Source organism: Myotis daubentonii, chromosome 19 (assembly GCF_963259705.1).
Source record: "Myotis daubentonii chromosome 19, mMyoDau2.1, whole genome shotgun sequence".
Lineage (NCBI taxonomy): Eukaryota > Metazoa > Chordata > Mammalia > Chiroptera > Vespertilionidae > Myotis > Myotis daubentonii.
The window spans coordinates 7,400,603-7,425,027 of record NC_081858.1 but is presented as its reverse complement, the minus strand read 5'-3'; the positions used below and the strand labels follow the sequence as shown (position 1 = coordinate 7,425,027).

General features: G+C 52.4%; 1 protein-coding gene across 2 annotated transcripts in view; it reads right to left on the bottom strand.

The window, feature by feature from the left end:
• The window catches only part of TESC (tescalcin), a 47,511-nt gene extending 23,612 nt beyond the window's left edge, over positions 1-23,899 (bottom strand). Inside the window, exon 1 of one of the 2 annotated variants that reach the window (XM_059676682.1) lies at positions 23,754-23,899. In XM_059676682.1, the coding sequence (XP_059532665.1) occupies positions 23,754-23,829 (76 nt within the window). In that variant the 5' untranslated portion in view covers positions 23,830-23,899. Of the gene's footprint in view, positions 1-23,272; positions 23,478-23,753 lie in introns of those variants that run through there. The other variant, XM_059676683.1, reaches the window with a different exon arrangement.
• Between the last annotated feature and the right edge of the window lie 526 nt (positions 23,900-24,425).

The window sequence follows — 24,425 nt, the reverse complement described above, 5'->3', positions numbered from 1 at the left end:
ATATATATGGAGTGGGGTTAAAGGGACTGGGTGAAAAGGGTGAAGGGATAAAGAAGTACAAATTGGTAGTTACAAAACAGTCACAGGGATGTACAGTACAGCACAGGGAATACAGTCCATAGCAGTGCACTCGCTATTCTGGTGTCAGGTGGGTACTAGACTTATGGGGGTCACTTTGTAAATTATACATATATATATATAATCACTGTAAATTACATATTATATATATATAATCACTGTGATGTACATCTAAAACTAACAGAAAACAATATTGACCGTCAACTGCAATTGAAAAAATTTAGAAAATCAATTGTATATTTGATGTGGAAATGTGTTGCACTTACAGTGTCTAAAAACAGCTTGCTACAAAAGCAGCATGTTGGGGAAATATATAAATATTTACAAATGTACATAAGTATTGAAAGAAATCTAGGCTTGTTTCTCCAAAATAATAGCAATTATTAATACTAGGATTAAAGACTGTTTTGCTTTAATTCATCTATATTTTCCAATTTTTTTCTTATACACAATGTATATTTATTTGTTATGTAATGAATATTTTAAGCACACAACATGGCCCCATATAGGACAGCCAACAGATCTCAAAAATATTGTTACTGATGAATCATCCACTGGCTACAGACCATGTTTCGGGCACACATGGTCTTCTTTAACCCTTTCTATGAACCTATGACAGACTGTTGCATTTTACAGAAGAGCAAACTGAGGCTCAGAGGGGATGGGTAACTTGCTCAAGGTCACTAAACTTGAAAGAGGCAGACCCAGGATTTGAACTCAATTTGTGGTTTTGCTTTTATTTTTCTGTTTTTTTTATGACACCCCACACTGCTTCCTTTTGAGTGGTCAGATTAGATTCACTGATGAAAGAGTCCCCGGGTGTAACCTGAGAAATTATGATTAGAAATTACAGCAACACATGCTCCTAAACAACCGCTATTAAAGATGAATTATCTTGAACACATCACGCTAAATGAGAGGCCACACACTGCACAATTCCATTTTTATGAAATGTGCAGAGACAAATGCATAGACAAGGGAGGGAGACCAGTGGTGGCTGGGGAAGGAGAAGAGGGGGTCACTGCTAATAGTCACCCCATTTCTTTGGGGGGGTGAAAATATTTTACAATTAGATTGTGGCAATGGGAACACGATACACGTGAGCCCGAGTCACACCCCACAACGTGAAAGGTCTTCTCTTGCCCTGGAGGGTTCCTGGGAAGGAAACTTTCCAGCTTCCCTGCTCCTAGCTCAGCCCTTTCTCCAGGCCCCCATGAGGTCACAGTTGCCATGGGAACGGGTGACAGCGACACTGCTGCTCCAGTGCCTGGCATGCCAACCTCCTTATCTTGGTTTTAGATTTCACCCTGAGGAAAATGCACCCTTCCAGGTGGCTGGGGGGAGTTTAATTGGCCCAATCTTTGATATGGGGGTGTGGGGGGTGACATCGCTCTGTATCCAAAGCGTAAACAAAGAGTTATATGCCTGCACCGCCCATCAGGGAGCGACCAGCCACATGTGGCCACTAAGCCCTTGAAAGGTGGCACGTGCGAACTGAGATGTGCCCAGTGTCAACTACACACAGGCTTCCAGGCTTGATACAAATGAATGTACACTGTGTCAATGCTTCTGGTATTGATTATACGTGGAAATAATATTTTAGACAGAATGGCTTAAAATACAGGATGCAAACTCATTTCACTTTTTTATGTGGCTCCTAGACAACTTAGGATGGTGGCACCTCGCGCTGTATCTGCAGTGGGCAGTGCCAATCTGTGTGCTTCAAACAGAAACTTAACCCCTCGTAACGAGTCCCGAGGACCGAGACAGGGGAACAAAGGAAAACAGGCAAGAGGAACCCTCGCCGTCTATTTAGAACAGTAAAAAGTAAAGAAACGCTGAGCCTCAGGAAACGGGTTAAATAAACCCCGGTGCACCCTGAAGACAGAATACCACATGGTGGGGAATAAATGTTTAAATATTGTGGGACAGAGAAAATGTCCGTGGTATAGCACCATGTGGAAACTTAACAGGCTACAAGCTCTCATGTATATGAAAGTTCGTATTGATATACAAGTTCGTGCTGGTTTATAACAAAACAGTAAATTGTTTCCAGATGTTACAATTATAGGACATGTCTCCCCTCACCCCTTGTTTTTATTTATCTGCCCTTTAACTTTCTTACAATTGACAGGGGTTACTTGTGCAATCTTATTTAAATGAACATTTTTAAACCTTGATGAGTATCATAGGACATAAAATAAGTGTGGATACGGCTGTGTGGACCTGGAACCCACGTACATTGCTGGTGGGAGATGGCATGGTGCAGCCACTGGGAAACAGTTTGGTGGTTTTTCAATGCACTACACATAGATTTACCATACGATCCAGAAACCCCACTCCTAAGCATACACCCAAGAGAAACAAAAACATATGTCCACACAGAAACCTGAACAAATGTTCACAGCAGCGCTGGTCACAACAGCCAAAGGGTAGAAACAACCCTGATGTCCATGACGGATGCACAAAATGTGGGCTCTCCACACAGTGGAATATTATTTGGCCATGAAACGGAATAAAGCACTGACACATGCTACAACATGGATGAACCTTAAACACGCTGGGCCAAGGGGAAAAGAAGCCAGACACATGAGGCCAGGCAAATCGACAGATGCAGAAAGTAGACGGTGGTTGCCAGGGGCTGGGGTGGGGAGGAGGGCGGAGTGCCTGCTAATAGACACAGAGCTTCTGTCTGGCCCTGGCCTCTCACCTGTAAGGCCATGGGGGCCAGCTTGCAGCCTTCTATGCTAAGCAAGGGGTCATGGGGGTTGGGCGGGTGGAGGAGAGTTGCATAGACAGGGAGTCAGAGACCACCCTCAGGGAGGCAGTGGGAGGAGAGTGGGGGCAGAGAGCTGGGCCTGATGCCCTCAGTGGGGTCCAGCCTCTGCAGGAAGAGGAACCTGAGCATCACCCACATCCAGGACTGGAGGAGGAGGGGGTTAGGAATGCTCAAGCCCTACCCCAGGGGCCCAAGTCTGATGTAAGGGTCACAGAAAATGCCCCTTGCTCCTTCCAGAACCCATATTGGCTCACAGGGATTTGGGGGGCCTGGTGGACTCCCCTATGGCCCACTGTGTCCACTCACCCTCACCATTCATTAAGAGGCATTTACTGAGGGGAGAGGAGGGGGACAGAAAATGGCAGCCGAATAGGCAGCAGTGTCGTGCATCTCCTCCTAGGGCCAGGCCAGAAAAGCAACGAAATCGCAAAACATCCACCCTGAATTAAGGAATCAGACACAGCCGAGGAGACAATTTTCAATAAGGAAGGACAGAGGACGCCTAGAGAACGCCGCTTGCCAGCCATACCCCGCATGGAACCACCACCATGCCCTGGCAGTGAGCAGTGCAGTACCTCCCAGCAGGCTCCCAGACATCTGCAGGGAGTGCATGCTGCCAGAGTGAGCTCCCACACCAGGCCTCCTCACCAGCCTGCTGGGACCCAGTGTCATAGGATCCAGCTCCAAGACCCTACAGTGCGTGCAAGCCAGGGAAAACCCTGTGCCCCGCCCCTCCTCCCGCAGACTCCAGAACCAGGCTGCTAGCCTGACCTAGAGCCACCTGGCACCAGGTCCACCTCCAGACCTGGGACCTGCTGCTGGGGTGACCCAGAGCAACCCAGAGCATGCCCCAGTCCAGGCCACAGGGAAGCTCTGACTGTGCAAACCAGAGCAACCCACGCCCACTCCACCCTGAGCCCAGGGTTTTGCTGCCAGGGCAATTTGGAGTAACCCAGTGTGTGCCCCACTCAGGCCACAGGGAAGCTCTGACTGTGCAACCCAGAGCAACTCTCAAACACTTGCAGGGGCTACTGGAGCAATCCAGCACACAGCTCACTTGGGCCATAGGAAAGCACTGCTGGGGCGATCTGGAGAAAGCCAGTGTGCCCAGCCAGGGGCCATGGGACCACGCCACAGGTGTGCTACCAGAGGGACCTAGGGTGCCACCCTGCCACAGCAAATTGCATGCCAGAGGGCTCTGGGTCCTCACAGGGAGTTGCACAACAGAGGAACTGTGCACATGCTCCCGCCACCCCGAGCATCTGAAGCAGACAACTGAGGGACCAGATCCATGGGAGAAGGGGATACAACTCAGAGCAGAAACAATAAAGGCGTGTGACTCAAGACAGACCCAGCCTCTGGGCTAATGATTTCCGGACCATTGCCCTGATATGGTCTTTAACCCCTCAAACCCTAAGTGGGTGCCCAGGGCCAGAAAGAGACAGAAAATAGGGAGACAAAGAACCAACCCCCAAGGAATGAAAAGGAGAAATTGTCAGAAAAGGAACTAAATGAAACGGAGGCATGCAATATGTCAGAAAAAGAATTCAGAGTAAGGATCATACAATTCATAAACCAGATGGATGAGAAAATCAACCTACTAGTATGTAAGAATCAAGAGGAAATAAAAAATGATATAGCTACAATAAAAAACACAATGGAAGGTTTCAACAGTAGACTAGAAGAAGCAGAGGACCAAATTAGTGAATTAGAAGATAGGGAAGAAAAACATACTCAACCTGAACAGACAGCAATTGGAGAAAAAAAATTAAAAAGCAGGAGGAGAACCTAAGGGAGCTTTGGGACAACATGAAACGAAGTAACATACATATAATAGTGGTGCCAGAAGGGCAAGAAGAGGAGCAAGGATTAGAAAACCTATTTGAAGAAATAATGACAGAAAACTTCCCTGATTTGGGGGAGGGGGGATTCACATGAACACAGAGAGTCCCAAACAAGGTGAACAAATAGACACACACCAAGACACATTGTAATTACAATGGCAAATTTTAACGACAAAGAGAATCTTAAAGGCTGCAAGTGAGAGACACAGAGTTACCTACAAAGGATCTCCCATTAAATTATCAAATGATTTCTCAACAGAAACACGTCAGGCCAGAAGGAAATGGAATGAAGTATACAAAGTGATGCAAAGCAAGGGACTGAATCCAAGAATACTCTATCCAGCAAGGCTATCATTCAAAATTGAAGGGGAAATCGGGAGCTTTGCAGACAAAAAAATGGCTAAGGGAGTTTATTACTATAAGCCAGCAATGCAAAAAATGCTAATGGGACTGTTGTAAAGAGAAGAAAAAGAATAGAAAGAAGGAATACAGGCATAAAGAATAAAAATGGCTACAAACAAGTACCTATCTATACTAATAAAAGGGTAATATGCTAATTAGACCAGGAGACTTTCTGGGAGACCTTCCAGACATCCTTCCTGACAAAGCCATGGTGGCTGGGCTGAGGCAGAGGCAGTTAGGGGCAATCAGGCTAGGAGGGGAGGGCAGTAGGGAGTGAGCAGGCTGGTGGGGGGGGCCAGTTGGGGGCAAGCAGACTGGCGGGCGGGTGCAGTTGGGGGAGAGCATGCCAGCAGGGGGGACAGTTGGGGATGAGCAGGCTGGCAGGGAGGGGCAGTAGGGGGAGAGCAGGCCAGCAGGGGGGGGCAGTTGGGAGCGAGCATGCCAGCAGGGGAGGCAGTTGAGGACGAGCAGGCCAGCAGACAGAGTGTTTAGGGGCGAACAGGCAGGCAGGCAGGTGAGCAGTTAAGAGCCAGTGGTCCTGGATTGCGAGAGGGATGTCCGACTGCCGGTTTAGGCCCGATCCCACAGGCAGTCAGACATCCCCCGAGGGGTCCCAGATTGGAGAGGGTGCAGGCCGGGCTGAGGGACACCCCGCCTCATGCACAGATTTTGTGCACTGGGCCACTAGTCAATAATAACCTTTAACATAAATGGACTAAATGCTCCAATCAAAAGACACTGGGTGGCTGAATGGATCAGAAAACATGACACATGTATATGCTGTCTACAAGAGACCCACCTCAGAATAAGGGACTCACACAGACTGAAAGTGAAGGGATGGAAAAATACTTTTAGGCAAATGGAAATTAAAAAAAAGCTGGGGTAGCAATACTTATCTCTGACAAAATAGACCTCAAAGTGAAGTCCATAACAAGAGATAAGGAAGGCCATTTCATAATACTAAAGGGATCGATACACATAACTCTGGTAAACATATATGCAGCCAATGCAGAAGCACCCAAATACATTAAAAAAAAAAAAACTTCTGGAAGATATAAAGGGAGAGATCAACAACAATACAATCATAGTAGGGGACTTTAATACCCCACTGACATCACTGGATAAATCCTCTAGACAAAAAATCAGCAAAGAAACAGCAATCCTAAACAACTCACTAGATCAGATGAACTTAATCGACATCTTCAGAACATTTCACCCAAAGCTACAGAACATATATTCTTCTCAAGTGCACATGGGACATTTTCAAAGATAGACCACATATTGGGACACAGGCAAAGTCTCTTCAAATTCAAGAAGATTGAAATCATATCAAGCATCTTCTCAGATCACAATGGCATAATATTAGAAATAAACTACAATAAAAACAATCAAAAAAATTTAAACACTTGGAGGCTAAACAGCATGTTATTAAACAACTAGTGACCCAGTGCACAAAATTCGCATTAAAAGGGAATTAGAGAAAATATTTTAATATTGCTATTTGCCCTTTCTCTATATAGAAGTGTCAGAGATGAAAATTAGTAAAATGTATATGAAAATCTTCCTCCTGTCAGAGTCAGGGGCGTGCCACAGGAACCAGAGTCAAGTCCCCACCCACCCACATGTGCCTTGAAATCGCATGAGACCCAGACCTGGCCGGCCCCACCCCCATTGGGCTAGATCCAGACCCGGCCAGCCCCACCCCCGTCAAGCCCCGCCGGGTAGGGGGCGCGACTTCAGTTCGCCTGGCCCGGCACCGGGGCAGGGGGCGCGCCTTGAGGTCACCTGGCCTGGCGCAGGGGGCGTGCCCTGAGGTCCCCCATCAAGCTCCACCAGGCAGGGAGCACAGCCTCAGGTCCCCCGGCCCAGAGCTGCGGGCATGGCCTGAGGTCCCCAGTCAAACCCCGCCGGGCGAGGGGTGCTCCCTGAGGTCCCAGGCCTGGCACCAGGGCGGGGGGCATGGCCTGAGGTCCCCTGGCCTGGCGCTGGGCGGGGGTGTGTGGCCAGAGGTCCCCCGTCAAGCTCCGCTAGGCTGGGGACACAGCCTGAGGTTGCCCGTCAAGCCCTGCTGGGTGGGGGGCACAGCCTGAGGTCCTCCAGCCCAGTGCTGGGGCAGGGGGCATGGCCTGAGGTCCTTCTCAGACTATTCCAAAAAGTTCAAGAGGAAAGAACACTTTCAAGGTCTTTCTATGAAGCCAGCATTATCCTAATCCCCAACCAGATAAAGACACTACAATGAAAGAGAATTACAGGCCAATATCTCTGATGAACATAAATGCTAAAATCCTCAACAAAATCCTAGCAAATTCGATCCAGCATTACATTAGAAAGACCATACACCATGACCAAGTGGGATTTATTCCAGGGATGCAAGGATGGTACAAAATCCACGAATCAATAAACGTGATACATCACATAAACAAACAGAGATAAAAATCACACAACCATATCAATGGATGCAGAAAAAGAATTTGACAAAATCCATCACCCTTTCTTGATAAAAACTCTCAGTAAGGTGGGAATAGAGGAATCATACCTCAACATAATAAAAGCATTATATGACAAACCTACAGCCAACATCATACTCAATGGGCAAAAAGTAAAACCATTTCCCCTAAGAACAGGAACAAGAGAGGGATGCCCACTCTCACCACTCCTATTTGACATAGTACTGGAAGTGCTTGCCACAGTGATCAGACAAGAAGAAGAAATAAAAGGAAAAGAAGTAAAACTGTCATTATTCACAGATGATATGATATTGTATATAGAAAGCCCTAAAGACTCCATCAAAAAACTACTAGATTTAATAAATGAATTTGGCAATGTAGCAGGATACAAAATTAACACAGAGAAATCTATGGCTTTTTTGTACACCAATAATGAACTCACAGAAAGAGAAACACACAAACAAACAAAATCCCATTTACCATTGCACCAAAAAACTAAGATACCTAGGAATAAACTTAACTAAGGAGGTAAAAGGCCTATACTCAGAAAACTACAGGACACTGAAAAAAGAGATAGAGGAAGACAAACAAATGGAAGACTATACGGTGTTCATGGATTGGTAGAATCAACATCATTAAAATGTCCATACTACCCAAAGCAATCTATAGATTCAATGCACTCTCCATTAAAATACCAATGGCATATTTCACAGAGCTAGAACAAACGCTCCAAAAATTCATCTGGAATAAAAAAAGACCCCAAATAGCCACAGCAATCCTGAGAAAGAAGAACAAAGTTGGAGGGATCATAATACAGTGGGGCCTTGACTTACGAGTTTAATTCGTTCCGTTAAGGAGCTCGTTAACTCAAATTACTCTGTCAACTCAAAGCAAAAAATCGGCCAAGAGACGGCTCATATCTCGGAAAAACTCGTTAGTCGGGACACTCATAAGTCAAGGCCCCACTGTACCAGATATGAAGCTATACTACAAAGCCATTATTCTCAAAACTGCCTGGTACTGGCACAAGAACAGACATATAGACCAATGGAACAGAACAGAGAACCCAGAGATTGACCCAAGCCATTATGCTCATTTAATATTATACAAAGGAAGCAAGAGCATACAATGGAGTCAAGACAGTCTCTTCAATAAATGTTGTTGGGAAAATTGGACAGATACATGCAAAAAACAAACAAACCAAAAACCCAAAAAAAGTAGACCACTAACTTACACCATACACAAAAACAAACTCAAAATGGCTAAAGGACTTTATTGCAAGATGGGAAACCATAAAAATCTTAGAAGAATCCATAGGCAGCAAAATATTAGACATACATAATAGCAAAAATCTTTAGCGATACAGCACCTAGGGTAATGGAGACTAAGGAGAAAATATACAAATGGGACTACATCAAAATAACAAGCTTCTGCACAGCAAAAGAAACCATCAACAAAACAACAAGAAAGCCCACTGCATGGGAGAACATATTTGCCAATGTTATATCTGATAAGGCCCTAATCTCCAAAATTTATAGGAAACTCAGACATCTTAACAAGATAAACAATCCAAGCAAAAAATAGGCAAAGGATTTAAATAGACACTTTTCGGAAGTGGACATACAGAAGGCCAAAAGACATATGAAAACATGCTCAAAGTCACTAATCATCCAAGAGACGCAAATCAAAATGACAATGAGGTACCATCTCACACCTGTCAGAATGCCTATCATCAACAAATCGACAAATGATAAGTGCTGACAAGGATGTGGATAAAAAGGAACCCTCATGCACTGCTGGTGGGAATGCAGACTGGTGCAGCCACTGTGGAAAACAGTATGGAGTTTCCTAAGCAAATTAAAAATGGAACTCCCATTTGACCAAGTGATCCCACTTCTAGGACTATATCCCAAGAAATCAGAAACACTTATCAGAAAGGACATATGCACCCCTATGTTCATACCAGCACAATTTACAATAGCTAAGATCTGGAAACAGCCTAAGTGCCCATCAGCAGATGAGTGGATTAAAAAACTATGGTACATCTACACAATGGAATACTATGCTGCTATAAAAAAGAAAGAACTCTCACCATTTGCAACAGCATGGATGAACTGGAGAGCATTGTGCTAAGTGAAATAAGCCAGTCAGAGAAAGATAAATATCACATGATCTCACTCATCTGTGGAATATAATGAACAACATAAACTGATGAACAAAAATAGATCCAGAGACAGAGAAGCATCTAACAGACCGTCAAACTTCAGAGGGAAGGCAGTGGAGGGGGCAGGGGTAAGAGATCAACCAAAGGACTTGTATGCATGCATATAAGCATAACCAATGGACACAGACACTAGGGGGGTGAGGGTATGTGCTAGGGGTGGCCAAGGAGAGGTCAATGGGGGGAAAAGGAAACATGTAATACTATATGTAACTAGAGGCCTGATGCACGAAATTCATGCAAGGGTAGGCCTTTGCAGCCCCAGCTACCTCGGGGCCCCGCAGCCCCGCCCTCCACCCACTTTGTCCTTGCAGAAGGTCGCTCCACTGTCCGGTCTAATTAGCATATTAGCTCTTTATTATATAGGATACTTTAAACAATAAAGAATTTTAACAAACAAAACAACAAACTGCTTTAAATAAAAAAAAGAAAAAGAGACATTTACTGAGTGCCTCTGATCTGCCAGGCACCCGCTAGATGCTGGGGGTGCAGATGTAAAGATGCGTGTCACCTGGCCTGGACCCAGGATAACAATTGCAGAGTCAGCTGCCAGGAGCACCCAGGTTGCAATGGGGCTTCCAGTCCATGGGATAGGGGGAGACGATGCCCGATGGGGGCCAGGAGGGGAGGGCAGGGCTCACAGAGGCAGAGTGGGGAGCACTGAGGGAGCTCCAATTCTTCAGCAGAGGTGGAAGGCAGGCGGGGAGTAGGGAATGGGGGCAGGGGCACAGGTTGGGCTAAGACATTTAGATTTTGCCCTGAGTTTATGGAGGATGCTAAGGCAGGGAACAAGATCCCGTGTGTCTGGGGGCAGAATGGAGGGTGGATGCACATGATGGGGCTGGGAACTCGGGAGATGCGGGCAGGTGGAGCAGTCCAGGTGCTGGGGTGGGGGGTGGGGAGTGGGGGGATGGTGGAGTGCGGGGGCTCAAGACACAGCTGAAAGGAGCAAGGGCATGAGAGCATGCGCCTGCTCTCTCCAGGGGTGCCCAGGTCGCAGTGGCTTTCAAGGCCAAGCTCTCCTGCTGCAAGTGTCCCGACAGACTGGCCAGGACTCGGCCCAGATACAGCCAACGTCCCCGAGTCCAGAGGTGAGGCAGGCCAGACAGAGAGGCGAGCCCACCCCCTGCCCAGAGCTGCTGTTCGCTCCCCAGCCGCGTCCTACTCCGCTGTCTTCCTGGGCTGCCACCCCCTTCCCCGCAGACGCGGATAATAATAGCACCGCCTTCGCGAAGCTGCTCCCCCATGAAAAACAACCAAGAGCGCATCTCACAACGCACAATCACCAAAACGTGGAAACACCCAAATGTCCGTCAACTGGTGAAGGGTCACAGAATGTGGTCCCTCCGTGCACTGGAATGATTCCACCCCCACACACATATACTGTGATGACACATGTCACAACGTGCGTGAACCTGGAAAACATGCTAAGAGAAAGAAGCCAGTTGCCAAAGTCCACGATTCTATGCTCCACATATGTGAAATGTCCGGAATAAACAAACCCATGGAGACAGGAAGTGGTTGCCAGGTGCTACAGTTTGGGGGGTAGGACTGCCAATGGGCAAGAAGTTTCTTTTGGGGGTGATGAAGACGTTCTGGAAATCTATATAATAAAAGCCTAAGCAACCCTTACAGCAGAACGACCAGAATGACCAGTTGCTATGATGCGCACGGACCACCAGGGGGCAGACGCTCAATGCAGGAGCTGCCCCTGGTGGTCAGTGTGTTCCCACAGGGGAGCAGTGAGCTGAGCGATAAGGAGCAGCGAGCAGGCAGGTGGTACGGAGCGAGGGGTCACGGACTGTGAGAAGGCTCAGGCCGGGCTGCGGGACCCCCACCCCCCAGTGCACAATTTTTGTGCCCCGGGCCTCTAGTATTGGTAATGTTTGCATGACACTTTGAAGGCACTTCATGCCATCGCCTTAGACGCTTTAAAATGGCAAAGATGGTACATTTGATGTTACGTGAATTTTGCCCCAACTTAACAACAAACCTCTGGCACACTGGGCACTGGACCTGGCAGGAGGAGTCTGAGACACGGGAGCTGCCTCGAGGCTGGTCATTATGCCTGTAAAGCAAGAATCCCCTGGTGCCTCTGAGGTTCTTTGGTGGCTCCAGGCTCAGGAGGGAAGAGGCCACTTGCTGTGTGCCGCCTGGAGCTACAGCCAAAGCAGTGACTCACCTGGGCCTCCCAGCCAGCGGGACCCGCCCTTGCAGGCCTGGCACCCAAGATGCTTCACAGTGCTGGCTGTCTGGCTCCTCTCCTTCACCTGCCTCCCCCTGGAAGCCATGTGCCCAATGTGTCCACGTTAGAGACCACGCCTTGAGGCCAGGATTCTAAAATGAACCGAAGATGCACCTGGTGCACCTGGCCTTGAGGAGGAGGTCGTCACACCCAGTGCTGTTCCCGAGCAGAAGCAGCAACTAGAAGATGGGTTGCTGGCTTTGATCCCGCACTTCACACCCTTTTCATGCACACTCCCACCCACTCTGTAGTGCAAAAGCCCAGGGATTCCTGGTGTGAGCGGCCTGGGCCCAGGCCAGCGTGGTGTCGGCATTTATTTTAATCTCCGGCACTGCGGGTCTCGTTTCTGGATCTCTGTGGCTCTCCCTACACAGAAGGGACCCTTTGATTCTCGGGCTGGAGGGGAAGCTGGGACGGAGTGAGGAGACTTGACTTTCTTCTCACAAGCGAGGAGACGACTTGGAAAGCTGTCAGAGTGGGTGTGCATGACTCGACACCACACAGCCTGCGCTTTCCTCATCCTCGCTCAGCTCCCTACAGCTATGCTGTGTTCTTTGCCATTTGCTTTGCAAAGTAATAATAACTACCATGTGTTAGCATTTACTCAGCGGCGGGAACTAAGCCAGGTGCTGGGCAGACCTGATCATATGTGGCCTTCCGAACAGTGCCTGCCTCCGAGGGGGAGCATCCACCCATTTTACAGATAAGGAAGCGGAGTCCCAGGGGGTGAAGTCACCGACTGAAGGTCACACAGCTAGAGATGGCAGGTCTGTGACTCCGGGATTGCTTCTCATAACCATTTACTATGCTGTGTGCCCGAACCGAGAAGTGACTGGAATAATGAAGACATGACATTTATGTCACCGAAGAGACAAAGACATCTCTATTTTAATAAAAAGACTAAAGATGATAAAGGGGAGGGGAAGCAACAGAGAATCAGAGATTTAGAGAGTGGGCGTTGTTCAGCGCATCTGAGGAACTGGTTTTCACAGCCTTCCAGAACTATCTTCAGCTCCAGAATGATGCTGAGGCCACACCAAGTGGAGAAGGGCTTATGGAAGGTATGAGGGCTTCTTAGGCAAGGACAATTGGATAAAGAACTCCATTCCTGCTAACAGACTCTCCATTCCACTGCAAACACATAAATCACTGGATAAATTAAGAAAAACATGAAATAAACCATTAAGCTGAGAAGAAAGGGAAACCCCCAGGTGCCAGAAGCAAGGAGGGAACTCAGGCTCAGCAGGATTGGGGTTCCGATGCTGCCAAGGTGGTCGGAGGGGACCACGATGGTACAGGCTCTGACCCCGACTGCCTGACATAAGTGGTCTCGGCTCTGCATGAGCTAGGAGTGAGACTCCCAGCAGAAGCTGAAGCACAAAAGGCTGCTTCCCCATGTAAGGTGGGCCAGGAAAACTGTTCCCCACTGGCCCAGGGAGTCAGCAAGATGAACCTGCAGAGGAGGCGGCAGGGCGCAGCTGAGAGAGCTGGGCCTCGGTGACGAGTCAAACCAGCCTGTGCCGTGCGCGGGTGAAAACCCAAACCTCTGCGGTGCAGGAAAGGCAGCTTGAGAATTCACGTAAACAGTGTTTCCAGGCCGTGGAAGCCCCAGGTGCCGAGCACATGAATGCATCGCACTGTGTGAGGTGCTTCTGTGACCCAGGGGACACGGGAGTCTCATGGGAGTGGAACTTTCAGTCAGCTCACCTCCACTGGTTCGGCTCCAGCATAAATGTGGAGCTGAAGATAGTTCTGGAAGGATGGGGAAGCCAGAGGGAGACAGCACAGTCGAAGATGAGCTCATAATCAAAAATCAAACCACACAGGCAAATAAACCGCCCTATGGGAGAATCAGCAGACACAACTAACAAAAAGGACCAGCACCTCAAGAAGAGACTATGTCGTAAGCTTTAAGTAATTACAAAAATAAAAAGCAGTAAGTATCCTATGGTCAAAGTGGTGAATTTGAAAACCATATAGAACTTTTACAATGTTTTTAAAAAGTCACTGAGGAGAAAAAAAAGTCACTGGAATTAAAAAAACTTAATAGTTAGGTTAAAGCAGCAAAGTTGTAATAGCTAAAGAGAGAATCGGTGAACTGCAAGACAGATCTAAGGAACTAAGCCAGATAGCATCCTATATAATAAAGAGGTAATATGCAAATTAACCCTCACACCCTAACAAGATGGCTGCCTACGACCAGGCCAGAGGGGGGTTAGTGAGGGATGACCAAACGACTGAACAAGCAGGCTGCGTGGGGTGACCAGGCTGGGCGGGGGGGAGGGGGGGAGGGAAGGGGTGGATGTGAGGGGCAACCAGGCTGGCAGGTGGGGCAGTTGGGGGTGACCAGGCCAGTAGGGGGAGTGCAGTTGGGGGCGACCAGGCCAGCAGGGAGGGTAGTTGGGGGTGATTAGTCTGGCAGGGGGAGAAGTGAGGGGCGACTAGGCCGGTGGGGGGGTTAGTTGGGGGCAACCAGGCCAGCAGGGTGGCAGTTAGGGGCAACCAAGCTGGCAGGGGAGGCAATAAGGGGTGACCAGGCTGGTGGAGGGGGGCAGTTAGGAGTGACCAGGCCAGCAGGGGGTGGGGGGCAGTTGGGGGCGACCTGGCTAGCAGCAGGGGTAAGTTAGGAGCAACCAGGCCGGCAGTGGAGGCAGTTTGGGGTGACCAGGCAGGCAAGCAGGTGAGCGATTAGGAGCCAGCGGTCCAGGATTGTAAGAGGGATGTCCGACTGCCGGATTGGAGAGGGTGCAGGGTGGGTTGAGGGTACCCCCCCCATGCATGAATTTCATGCACCGGGCCTCTAGTAGAGCAATACAAAGAAAATATGAAAAAAAGGTGAAGAAGCATTCAGGACAGAATGACATGGTCCTACATATTTCTTATAAGAATGATTGAGGAAGATGATAAAGAGAAAGGAGAGAGATAATATTTTTGTGATGGAAGACATGAGTTGCCTTTAGAATAAAACAGCATAAACCATTCTCAGACAGGATAAATAAAATAAATCCACACCTAAGACACAGTATAGTTAAAAAAAAATAAAACAAGTAAAAAAAAAAAAAAAAAAAAGCAGGCTTCCACAAAGCAATATCAATTAGACAACAGAGCTGACTTCTCAAGAGACCATAAAGTGCTGAAAGAAAATATGAAACAACCCCGAATTTTATACCCAGCTAAATGATCATTTGTGTATGCTGGCAAATAACCACATTTTCAGACAAAACTGACAACACACAGAGACTCATAGAAAAAAAATCTATGAAAGGTATGTTACATAAGAAGAAAACAAAATCTATACAGAACACTTGCAATAATTAATAGAATCTGCATAAAACAATAAAACCAATAGGTTTTATAAATAAAGAAAATATGCTACATGGTGTTACAACTTAAAGCATGTTAAGGTCTCTGATCATCAGCACAAGGACAAGGTAATGACTAATTTCAGGGATGTCACAGATGGCAGACAAGTCAAGAATAGAATGACTCGCCCTGACCGGTTTGGCTCAGTGGATAGAGCGTCTGCCTGCGGAATGAAGAGTCGCGGGTTCGATTCCAGTCAAGGGCATGTACTTTAGTTGCGGGCACATCCCCAGTAGGGGTGTGCAGGAGGCAGCTGATCAATGTTTCTCTCCCATGGATGTTTCTAACTCTAGCCCTCTCCTTTCCTCTCTGTAAAAAAAGCAATAAAAATTAAAAAAAAAAAAAGAATAGAATTACTGAAGAAAGTTGACAATGGCCTTAAAAAGGAGAACTGTAGCCAGCTTCTGAAAGGCTTATAAGCAAAATGATTAGTAGCTACCAACCACCACTGACCACTTACAATGTGTCAAGAGCTTTACTTATTCGCATTTAATTCTAACAACAACTCTGTGACATTCCCATTTTACAGATGCGGAAACTGAGATTTGGAGGCAACGTTACTTGCCTAGACAGTGAATCAGGCACCGTGAATCGAACCCACGTCTGTCTGCTGGTCAAGGCCCAGGTGGTGGGAGGCCAATGTGTGACCCAAGTGGGGCTCTGGCTGAGCTCTCAGGGAAGCAGGTGATGACAAGACAAAAGAACTCCTTAGAGTCACCACCTGGGTGAGGCCTGTGCTGGGCACTCACAAGGGGTTCTTTGATCACTGGGACCCTGGCCTGGGTGCCAGGAGGAAGGAGAGGGACACCCTCTAACCTCAGCGCACAGGGGAGTCATTCACGGGAGCCACCTTCTCTTCCCATCGCTGTCTAAGACTCGTCAACAGTGCTGATGCCTCCTGCCTGGCCACCTGCCCGCTCTCCAGGAGGTGCTGCGGCCTTTAGACCTGACTGCTCCTGCTCATCTCCCAGGGAGCCGTGCCCAGAACGGAAGACCCACTGCTGACAGCCTGCCAGTCCCCAAAGGTCACACGGCTGGGAAGACAAAGGGTCTTTTTGTCCTAGTGCTGAAGGTGACCGCCACCAGCGGAAACCACCCACTCAACCTTCTGGCTTTATGAATTAGTAATACCATTAGAGCAGGAGACAGGATGGCTGGCAGGACCCGGGTGCCAGGCTCCTCCCTGTCACCTTGCTCAGTGCCACCAGCATGGGCAGGAGGAGGCCCTGCCGTATCTTCCCAGAGCACTGGGCACTTCTGAGCCAAAAACGCCTTGTTCCCTCAGCGTGAGATACGAGATACCAAAGTGCTTTGAGAAGTAAACGCATCTTATCAACGCCCGAGGCAGTCTGTCTGTGTGACGGGGCGTATGGTGCATCTCAGCGTTGATTAAATTCACGCTGCATTCTGGGGACCATTAACTCACAGACAAATGTCCTGCCAGCGTGGGGGTGGGAGCGGCAAGAAAGAGGCATAAGGGATCTAACTGCTACCAACTGTGGAGCTGAAGAGTCTTCATGTGGATTCCACGCTGAGAAAACGAACCCTCCTGAAACACGTGAGCCACAGTGAGGCACCAGAAACGGACGAGGTGGCGGATTGCAGCCTCGTCCTCCCAGGGCTCCTCACTCCGCTCACACTGCTCACCGCGGAGCCTGCCCTCCCCAGGGGTAGCCCACGATTCTAGAACTTTCCCCATCACCCAGAACCTCTCTGCCTCAAGGTCCAATTCTCCCCTTGCCAACTTGGTAAGCGAGCATGGGGGACGCTGTTAACAAGGTCCAGGGGCAGCAGTTGGACAGGCCTGCAGACCCGGGCCTCCGTCTTATCAGGAGGGGTTTGGGTCATGTGGGAGAGGCCGTTTCTCCTTGAACTTACTGAAAAGGAGGCAGCCCCTCAAAGGGGCTGGTTTGGAACCTGGGCTCCGCACTCAGCATCTGAACAACATTGAGCAGCCCCCGAGCCTCAGTGACCTCATGTGTAAACTGGCAGCCACGGTGGTCCTGCCCTCCTTGGGCTCCTGGGAGGCTCAGGAGATGATTGACATGAAGTGCCTCAGTCACATCACGGCGGCTGGTCCACCGCCCCCTTTTCCACGGGGTGGACCCGGTGGCTCAGGGAGGGCCGTGGCCCTGCCCAGGCATCTCAGCAAGACGGCCCGGGGCCAACCCGAGGAACGCCAGCTCCAGGCCGGGCTCCACAGTGCTACTGGGGCGGGGACGGCCCAGCCGAACAGAGTACAAATATCAGCATGGGCCGGAGCAGGGTGCGTTCCCAGGAGGTAAAAGCACTTGCTCCCCAGCCCTTTGGAAAGCTTCCAAACCAGCCCACCCGGTTCCACAGGCAGCGCCCAGGGAGGGGGCGGGGAGGCCTGGATACCCACCCCCCACCCCGCCCTTACCAACATGGAGCGGGCTCCAAAGGGCTGGGCCACGTGCCTCCTCCCACCGTCTGGACCACTGTGCCCTGGCTGCCAGGCCGCTAGCCTCCCGGCGACCTGCCCTGAGAGCTCAGCCTGTGGGGACTGGCCCTCCCTGACAGCGAGCCAGGCTCTTTCTAATTAACTAAGAGCTTCCATGGTTTTCCTGCTGAGGTGTGAGTTCTGCCATGGAATACATTCCACGTTTCTGAGAGCCTGAGTGCTGGGGGGCCACGTCCCTCCTCCCCGAGTCACACAACATAATCCTGCACCCTGGTTCGTGGGTTGCAGAGACTCCCCGAGGACCCCAAGTTAAATGCCACTGTCCTCTCCAGAGGACCTGGAGAGGCAGCTGGATGGGTTCTGCTGGTCTTGGCGACAGGGCAGGAGCACGTGGCACCCGGCCAGCCTGTCCCCTCCCTCCAGCCCCTGAGCATCTGGTCCCCCGGGGGACCCAGCGCCTGGAGCACAGTGGGAACATGGCAGGTGGTGGCGGGGCGAGGTCATGGTCCAGGGCCACTTGGAGACATTCTGACCTGGAAGTACGGCCAGTGGTGAGAATCCAGGGGAAAACTGCACCCCGCCGGCCGGCCAGGCCCCCGCATCTCTGGTCCCCCGCCCCAAATGTCGCGGTCTGGGGCTTGGACTCAGTAGTCCATGGCCTTGGGCAAGTCACATCATCTCCTGAGCTCGATGTCCTGGTCTCTACAGTGGGAACTGCAGTGCTGCTGGGAGGGGCCAGGGCGAATATGGAGGAGCGACCGGCTCGGGCGGCACTGGCAGATGACGGCAGTGGGAAAACATGAGCCGTTACCATGAGAGGTCTGCTCTCAAGATCTGGGAGAACGTTTTTTCTTCTTCCTCTGGCAGCTTCTTGGCATCTACACAGACGTGCCTCTGGAGCTGTTTGGGAGCCTGAAGGAAAAAACAGACCCTTCACCTTTCCCAGCAGCCTCCTCTGATTATTTCCTTCCCAAGGCCCGGAGCAGGCCCAGCCTGGGGGAACAGGAAGTGTGGGGCGACCTCCAGGCCGGCTCGAGGTGGCGAAGGGCAGGACTCGGAGCCGTGCTTCCTGTCCAGGGACCATTTCACACCTCGGGACCCACGCCCGGCTGGATCAGGAGGCAGCGCACCACCCGGCACAACCAGGACGCGTTCGCTGGAGTTTTTAACGAGTTGTAACCATCCAGCTAATCAGCTTTCTTGGCTCAGAAGTGATGGCTGGGAATGCTTGTTTATGCTTTAAATCAATCAATGAGGCTCCACCAGGAGAGGAGGTGGGCACGCAGCCCCGGCGATGCCCTGCGTGGGCGAGCGAGTGCTCGGGCCTATTTTTGGTGAAGCTGGTTCAGTGCTGGAGCCAATGGGATGCAGGGCGCAAGGAGGGAACCAGAGAGGCCGGGGGGGGGGGGTGGGGGGTGGTCAGCGTGGCCAATGCCAGCTGGTGGGTGGGGGGAGGACTAGGTTTTCCACTGGACACACGCTCCTCGGGTTATCAAGTCCTCAGAGTCATCACCCCTTTGTGCACCCTGGGGTTCTCCGTGTACAGAGCTGAGAGCGCCTTCATTCCCATCTGAGGGAGCTCCAGGTTTCCAGGGGTGACAGGCGACAACACCAGCAATGACAGCAGGCTGTCACGTGGCTGCTATGGGAGGGGACGCGGGGCTGCAGCGGCGTCCTGAGGACAGCCTTTCACCCGCACAAGGTGGACGGGGAGAAAGTAGCCAGGGGTGGCTTTCTGGACGGAACCACAGCTCAGCTGAGCCCTGAATGGTGGGGAGCAGGGGTGAGGGCCGTGTAAGGCCCTCGAAAGCATTCGGGCTGGCCCTGCCGAGGCATTGGGGTGAGTTAATTAAATGCTTGACCAAATACAGCTGGCTGATGTTTAAGTAGACAATGGTGTCTGGCCTGCGAGTGATGTTACAGATACCCACGTGGCCCGTGGTGGAAAAAGGTCCCCCCCCCCCCCCCCCGCAGAGCATGAGCTCGTGAAGAGGCCGAGTGAAGAGGACACGTGAGCAGCCTTAACCTGGGTGGTGGTCACAGAGGCATCCCCAAGGCCAATCCCGAGTCGTGCACAGTAAAACGAAAGCGTGCTCCAGGCAGAGGGCATGGCCTGTGCAAAGGCCCAGAGGTGAGGAGAATAGACGGGCAGGCGTTCCCCCTCTGAGAGGCAGCTACACACGGGGAAGCAGCGGCGCGGGGCCGTGCACTTGGGGATCCTGTGGCCCACCCCCTCCTCCGCTTACAGGCTGTGGGACTACAGGCAAGTTTACCCTCTGAGCCTCAGTTTCCCTGTCTGCACATCTGCCTTCCCTGGAGGAGGAGGATGAAGAGTCCCCCCGAGTGCACGCAGAGAGCTCAGACAGAGCCCGGTGCTCCGGGAACCATGTCTGCCAGCACCGGCCTCTGCTCGCCCTTCTCATGGTTTCCAGACGCGAGTCTGCAGAAAGGGCCCACCCTGATCCTCAGAGAGGATCCAGGATCCAGGTGGGGGTGCTGGTGCTCAGAGAGGGAACGTGACTTGCCAAAGGTCCCGGCCTGGGAAGAAGTGAGACCAAGATTTAACCCTGAGCTGTGGCTCAGTGACCAGACATGCGGCTGTGCCTAAAGCAGGGCCAACCACACTGACCACCAAGCCGCATCCCCACCAGGACCCTTACGTGAGGCGCTTGCCCAAGCTGAGCCCTGGCTGTGCTGGTCCCCACCTCACGGCGCTCGCTCACGGTCCTCAGCAGGGCCTTGCAGTTGCTGTTCCTTCCACGGATCATGTGACCGGCTCCTCCTCATTTGGGTTTCCGTTCCATTACCACCTCCCTCCTGAGAGAGGCCTCCTGTCCACCCTAAGAAGTGCGCCCCTGCCCCTCCTCTGACCCCCACGCTCCCAGAGTGCCTTGTTCACAGCGCGCGGGACTTGGGGGTTGATTTGATTGTACTGTGTGTCTCCCCTCAGGAATAGCAGCCTCTCTGGGTCACGTCTAACTCCCCCATCCCTGATCCATAAAGCCTGGCTGACCAGGTGGAAGTGCTCAGACTGTGTGGGCCCTTCAGAGGACTGGGGGCAACTTTCTATTTACTTCCAGCTCAGAGAACGGAAAGCACTCATCCTCCCCTCAGACCGCAGAACCCGTTCCGGACCCACCATCTGCCTTCCTCCCCCGGGCGGTGGAATCCCAGTTCCGGCCAGCAAGGGGGGACGCTGCTTCAGCCACGCCAGGGGAGCCGGGGAGCAGGAACACTCAGCATGTCACCCCTCCCCCACCAAGAGCATCCCCAGGAAACTGACAAGATTCCCAGCATGCTCTGCGGCTCCACCACCTGTCAAACCCACAACCAGCCGAATTCCCCCAGCTTGCCTGCCTGCCTGCCGCTGCCGGAGAGATGGGGCCACTGGTGGCCAGCCCACCCTTCTGGGAAAGCTGCTGCCACAAAGAACCCCACTTCCACCATCCAGATACAAGACAGTGAGGGGCGACGAGAGGGCACTAAAATCGGAGGAAAGCCAAGCAAGGCCAAGGGGAATCCTACCTCCTCTCCCTCGTTACCCTGGGGGTTGACCTGGACTTTATAAAACATTTTGAAGGACTGAAATATTCACACGTGGTTCAAAATGAAAATATAACTAAGTTTACAGTGAAAAGCTCACTCCCCCTTATCCTTTCCACCCAATGCCCCATAAATGTTCATTATTCTTACTGCCTATCGGTCCTTCCAAAGTCCTTGGTGCAAATTAAGCATTTACAAATATATATACTCTTATTCCCCCCTTTTTTACAAAGGGGTTCCATATTATACATCCTATATAATAAAAGGCTACCACGCAAATCGACCAACCGGCAGAACAACCAGTCGCTATGACATGCACTGACCACCAGGGGGCAGATGCTCAATACAGGAGCTGCCCCCTGGTAGTCAGAGTGCTCCCATAGGGGGAGCACCACTCAGCCAGAGCCCTGAGCCAGGCTAATGACTGGCTGTCGAGCGAGGGGGCAGCGGTGGTGGTGGTGGTGGTGGTGGTGGTGGTGGTGGTGGGAGCCTGTCCCACCTCCATGGCAGTTGGACATCCCCTGACAGCTCCCAGACTGCTAGAGGGCGCAGGCCCGGCTGAGGGACTCCCCCGCCTCCCCCCCCCCCCCCCACCGCTGCATGAATTTTATGCACTGGGCCTCTAGTATATATATATATATATATATATATATATATATATATATATATATATATATATATATATCACCACATCTTTTTTTCCTATAGATAGTTCTGTATTTGCGCACTGAAGATGTATACATATGTATGTGTATGTGGACGTGTGTGTACACACACACACACACTCCAATTGTTAAGGGGTTTCTGTCATTTCCATTCAATTATCGTGAAAGAGGTGTTCAGACTGAGGGTCAGGAGTCGTCTTTCAGCCCACACACAAACGGGTGGCTTCCTCCCATGACTGACTACGGACACGGGCTGTCCGCACCGGACGCAAAGCAGGTGCCAGGAGCCAGCTCCTTAGAACTAACACCTGCAGCTCCGGCTCCTGGAGCATCTAGAATTGGATTCTAAGCAGGTACGGGCAGACATCCCGCTCCAAAGAGCAGGAAACCGCGGCTCGGCGAGGTAAAATGACTCGCCCAAGGTCACACCGCCAGGAAGGAAGTGGTGCAGGCAGCGTTGCTCCCATCTGTCCACCTCCAAAGCCAATCTGAGGCTTACCCGGCCTCCCTGGGCTCCGGCTCACACGCCTCTTCACAGCCGGTGGCGGACCCCGGCCCCGCGAGCCCGCGGTCAAGTCTGCAGCCCGGCTGGGCTGGGGCCGGCAGACGCTTCCGCCCCGCAGGTCCCTGCGGTCACCTCGGCCGCCGGCTCCCCCTGCGCCCCGCCTCTGCGGGTCCCGGAGTCCCCGCGACTCGAGGAAGGTCGCCGGGCTCCGCCAAGTGCTCTGTGGACGCGGCCTCGCTGACACCTGCCAGCTGCCCCGGGGCGTGCGCCCACCTGAACCCACTTCCCAGCGAGGAGAACGAGGCCAGGGCCCGGGTCCCACCCAGCTGTGGCCGATTTCAAAACTTTCCGCCCCTGCGCAACGCGGCCAGAGGACTTTCTGGTACCTGCGCGCCAGCTGGGCGTAGCCGGGCGCTCGCTCTCCCCGCCCGGGCGCCCGCCCCGCGCAGGGGATCCCCGCCCTGCCCCCCGCCCCCGGCCCGCAGCCCCCAGGCCCGGGGTGACCCGCCAACTTGCGGCCAGGATGCGCGCCGCGCACTTCTCAGCATCCCCGCCGGGCTCCCCGCCGCAGCCGGCGCGTGGCGGCCGGAACCCCTCGGAAGGCAGCGGAGGCTGAGCGCAGAGAGGGCCGGCCACCAGCCCAAGGTCACACAGCAGCGGCGCGAGGCCGGCCGGCGGCGGTGGGCTGGGGTTCCCCGCGCGAACCCGCCGGCGGCCCCCGCCCGTGTCCCCGCGCCCACGCCCCGCGCGACACTCACAGCCGGTCTTGCCCATGAGCTCCCGGATCTCCTCGGACGCGGACTGGGCAGCGCCCATGGTGCCCACGGCGGGGGCTCCGGGGCGCGCGTCCCTCACAGGCCCTGGGCGGCGTCGGTGGCGCAGCGGCCGGTCCGGCCTCGGGTTCCAGGCGAGTCGGGACGCCGGGGCCGGTCTGAGCCGCGGGTTCCGCGTGGGGCGCGAGCGCGGCCTCTTATAGCGGCGGAGGGCGGTGCGCCGCGGTCCTAGCGCGCGCCGGCTACGCGCACAGCGGGGAGCGGGGAGTGGGGAGTGGGGAGCGCCCCGCCCCGGGGCCGGGAGGGCGGGGAGGGACAGCGGAGCCCACCTACCAGGTCCTTCCGTCCCCGCAGCCGCCGCCCTGCAAGTGGAGCCTCGCCCCTTCCTCGCGGCTGCGGTCTCTGGCCAGATGCAGGTGTGAGCCGGGCCGGTCAGACCCCCGGAGGCTTCCGTGCTCACTCCCACCGGGTGCTGCCACACAGCCTCCCGGTGTCGGAGCGGAAACTCGCCTAGATCGGCGAGGGAGGCCGGCAGCGTCCATTCGCTCAGTGGCAAGCAGCTACAGGTCCAACAGCAGCAGCCACCTTGAATGCACCAGGTGCCAAGCGTGGCTTGTTCCAGGAAAGCCCCTCCCCGCTCCCAGCACCTAATGAAGTGGACACGCCCGCCGGCTAGCCCGCCCACCCCAGCCACACCGCACCGCAGCTTGGCGTTGGGGGTGCCCCAAACTTTAGGAGCAGGAGATCTGCCCCCCCCCCCCCGCCGCCCCCATTCTGACTCCTGCGGGCCGCATTTCAGACAAACTGCCAGAGCTGACATGGTGTGGTTCCCAGCTCAGCGGGGGTTCTGTGTTAAGATGCTCAGAGGGGTGGGGTTCTGTGGTCAGTCTGGGCCATGCGGGCTCATCCTGCCACCTGTCTCACCAGGGATCCTTCTGAAAACGGGGATAATCTAGGTAGAGAGGCCCGTCAGAGGGGCCGCATGAGACGCAGCTCCACCAGGTCTCAGTGGAGTCCTGTCCACTTTGTAATCGAGACACTGTTTCTCAGAGAGGTGACACAGGAGAGCTGCCAATCAAAGTCCAGACTTCCAGGTTCTCAAGCTCAGGGCTCCGGGGCGCTGGGTGATGGACAGGGC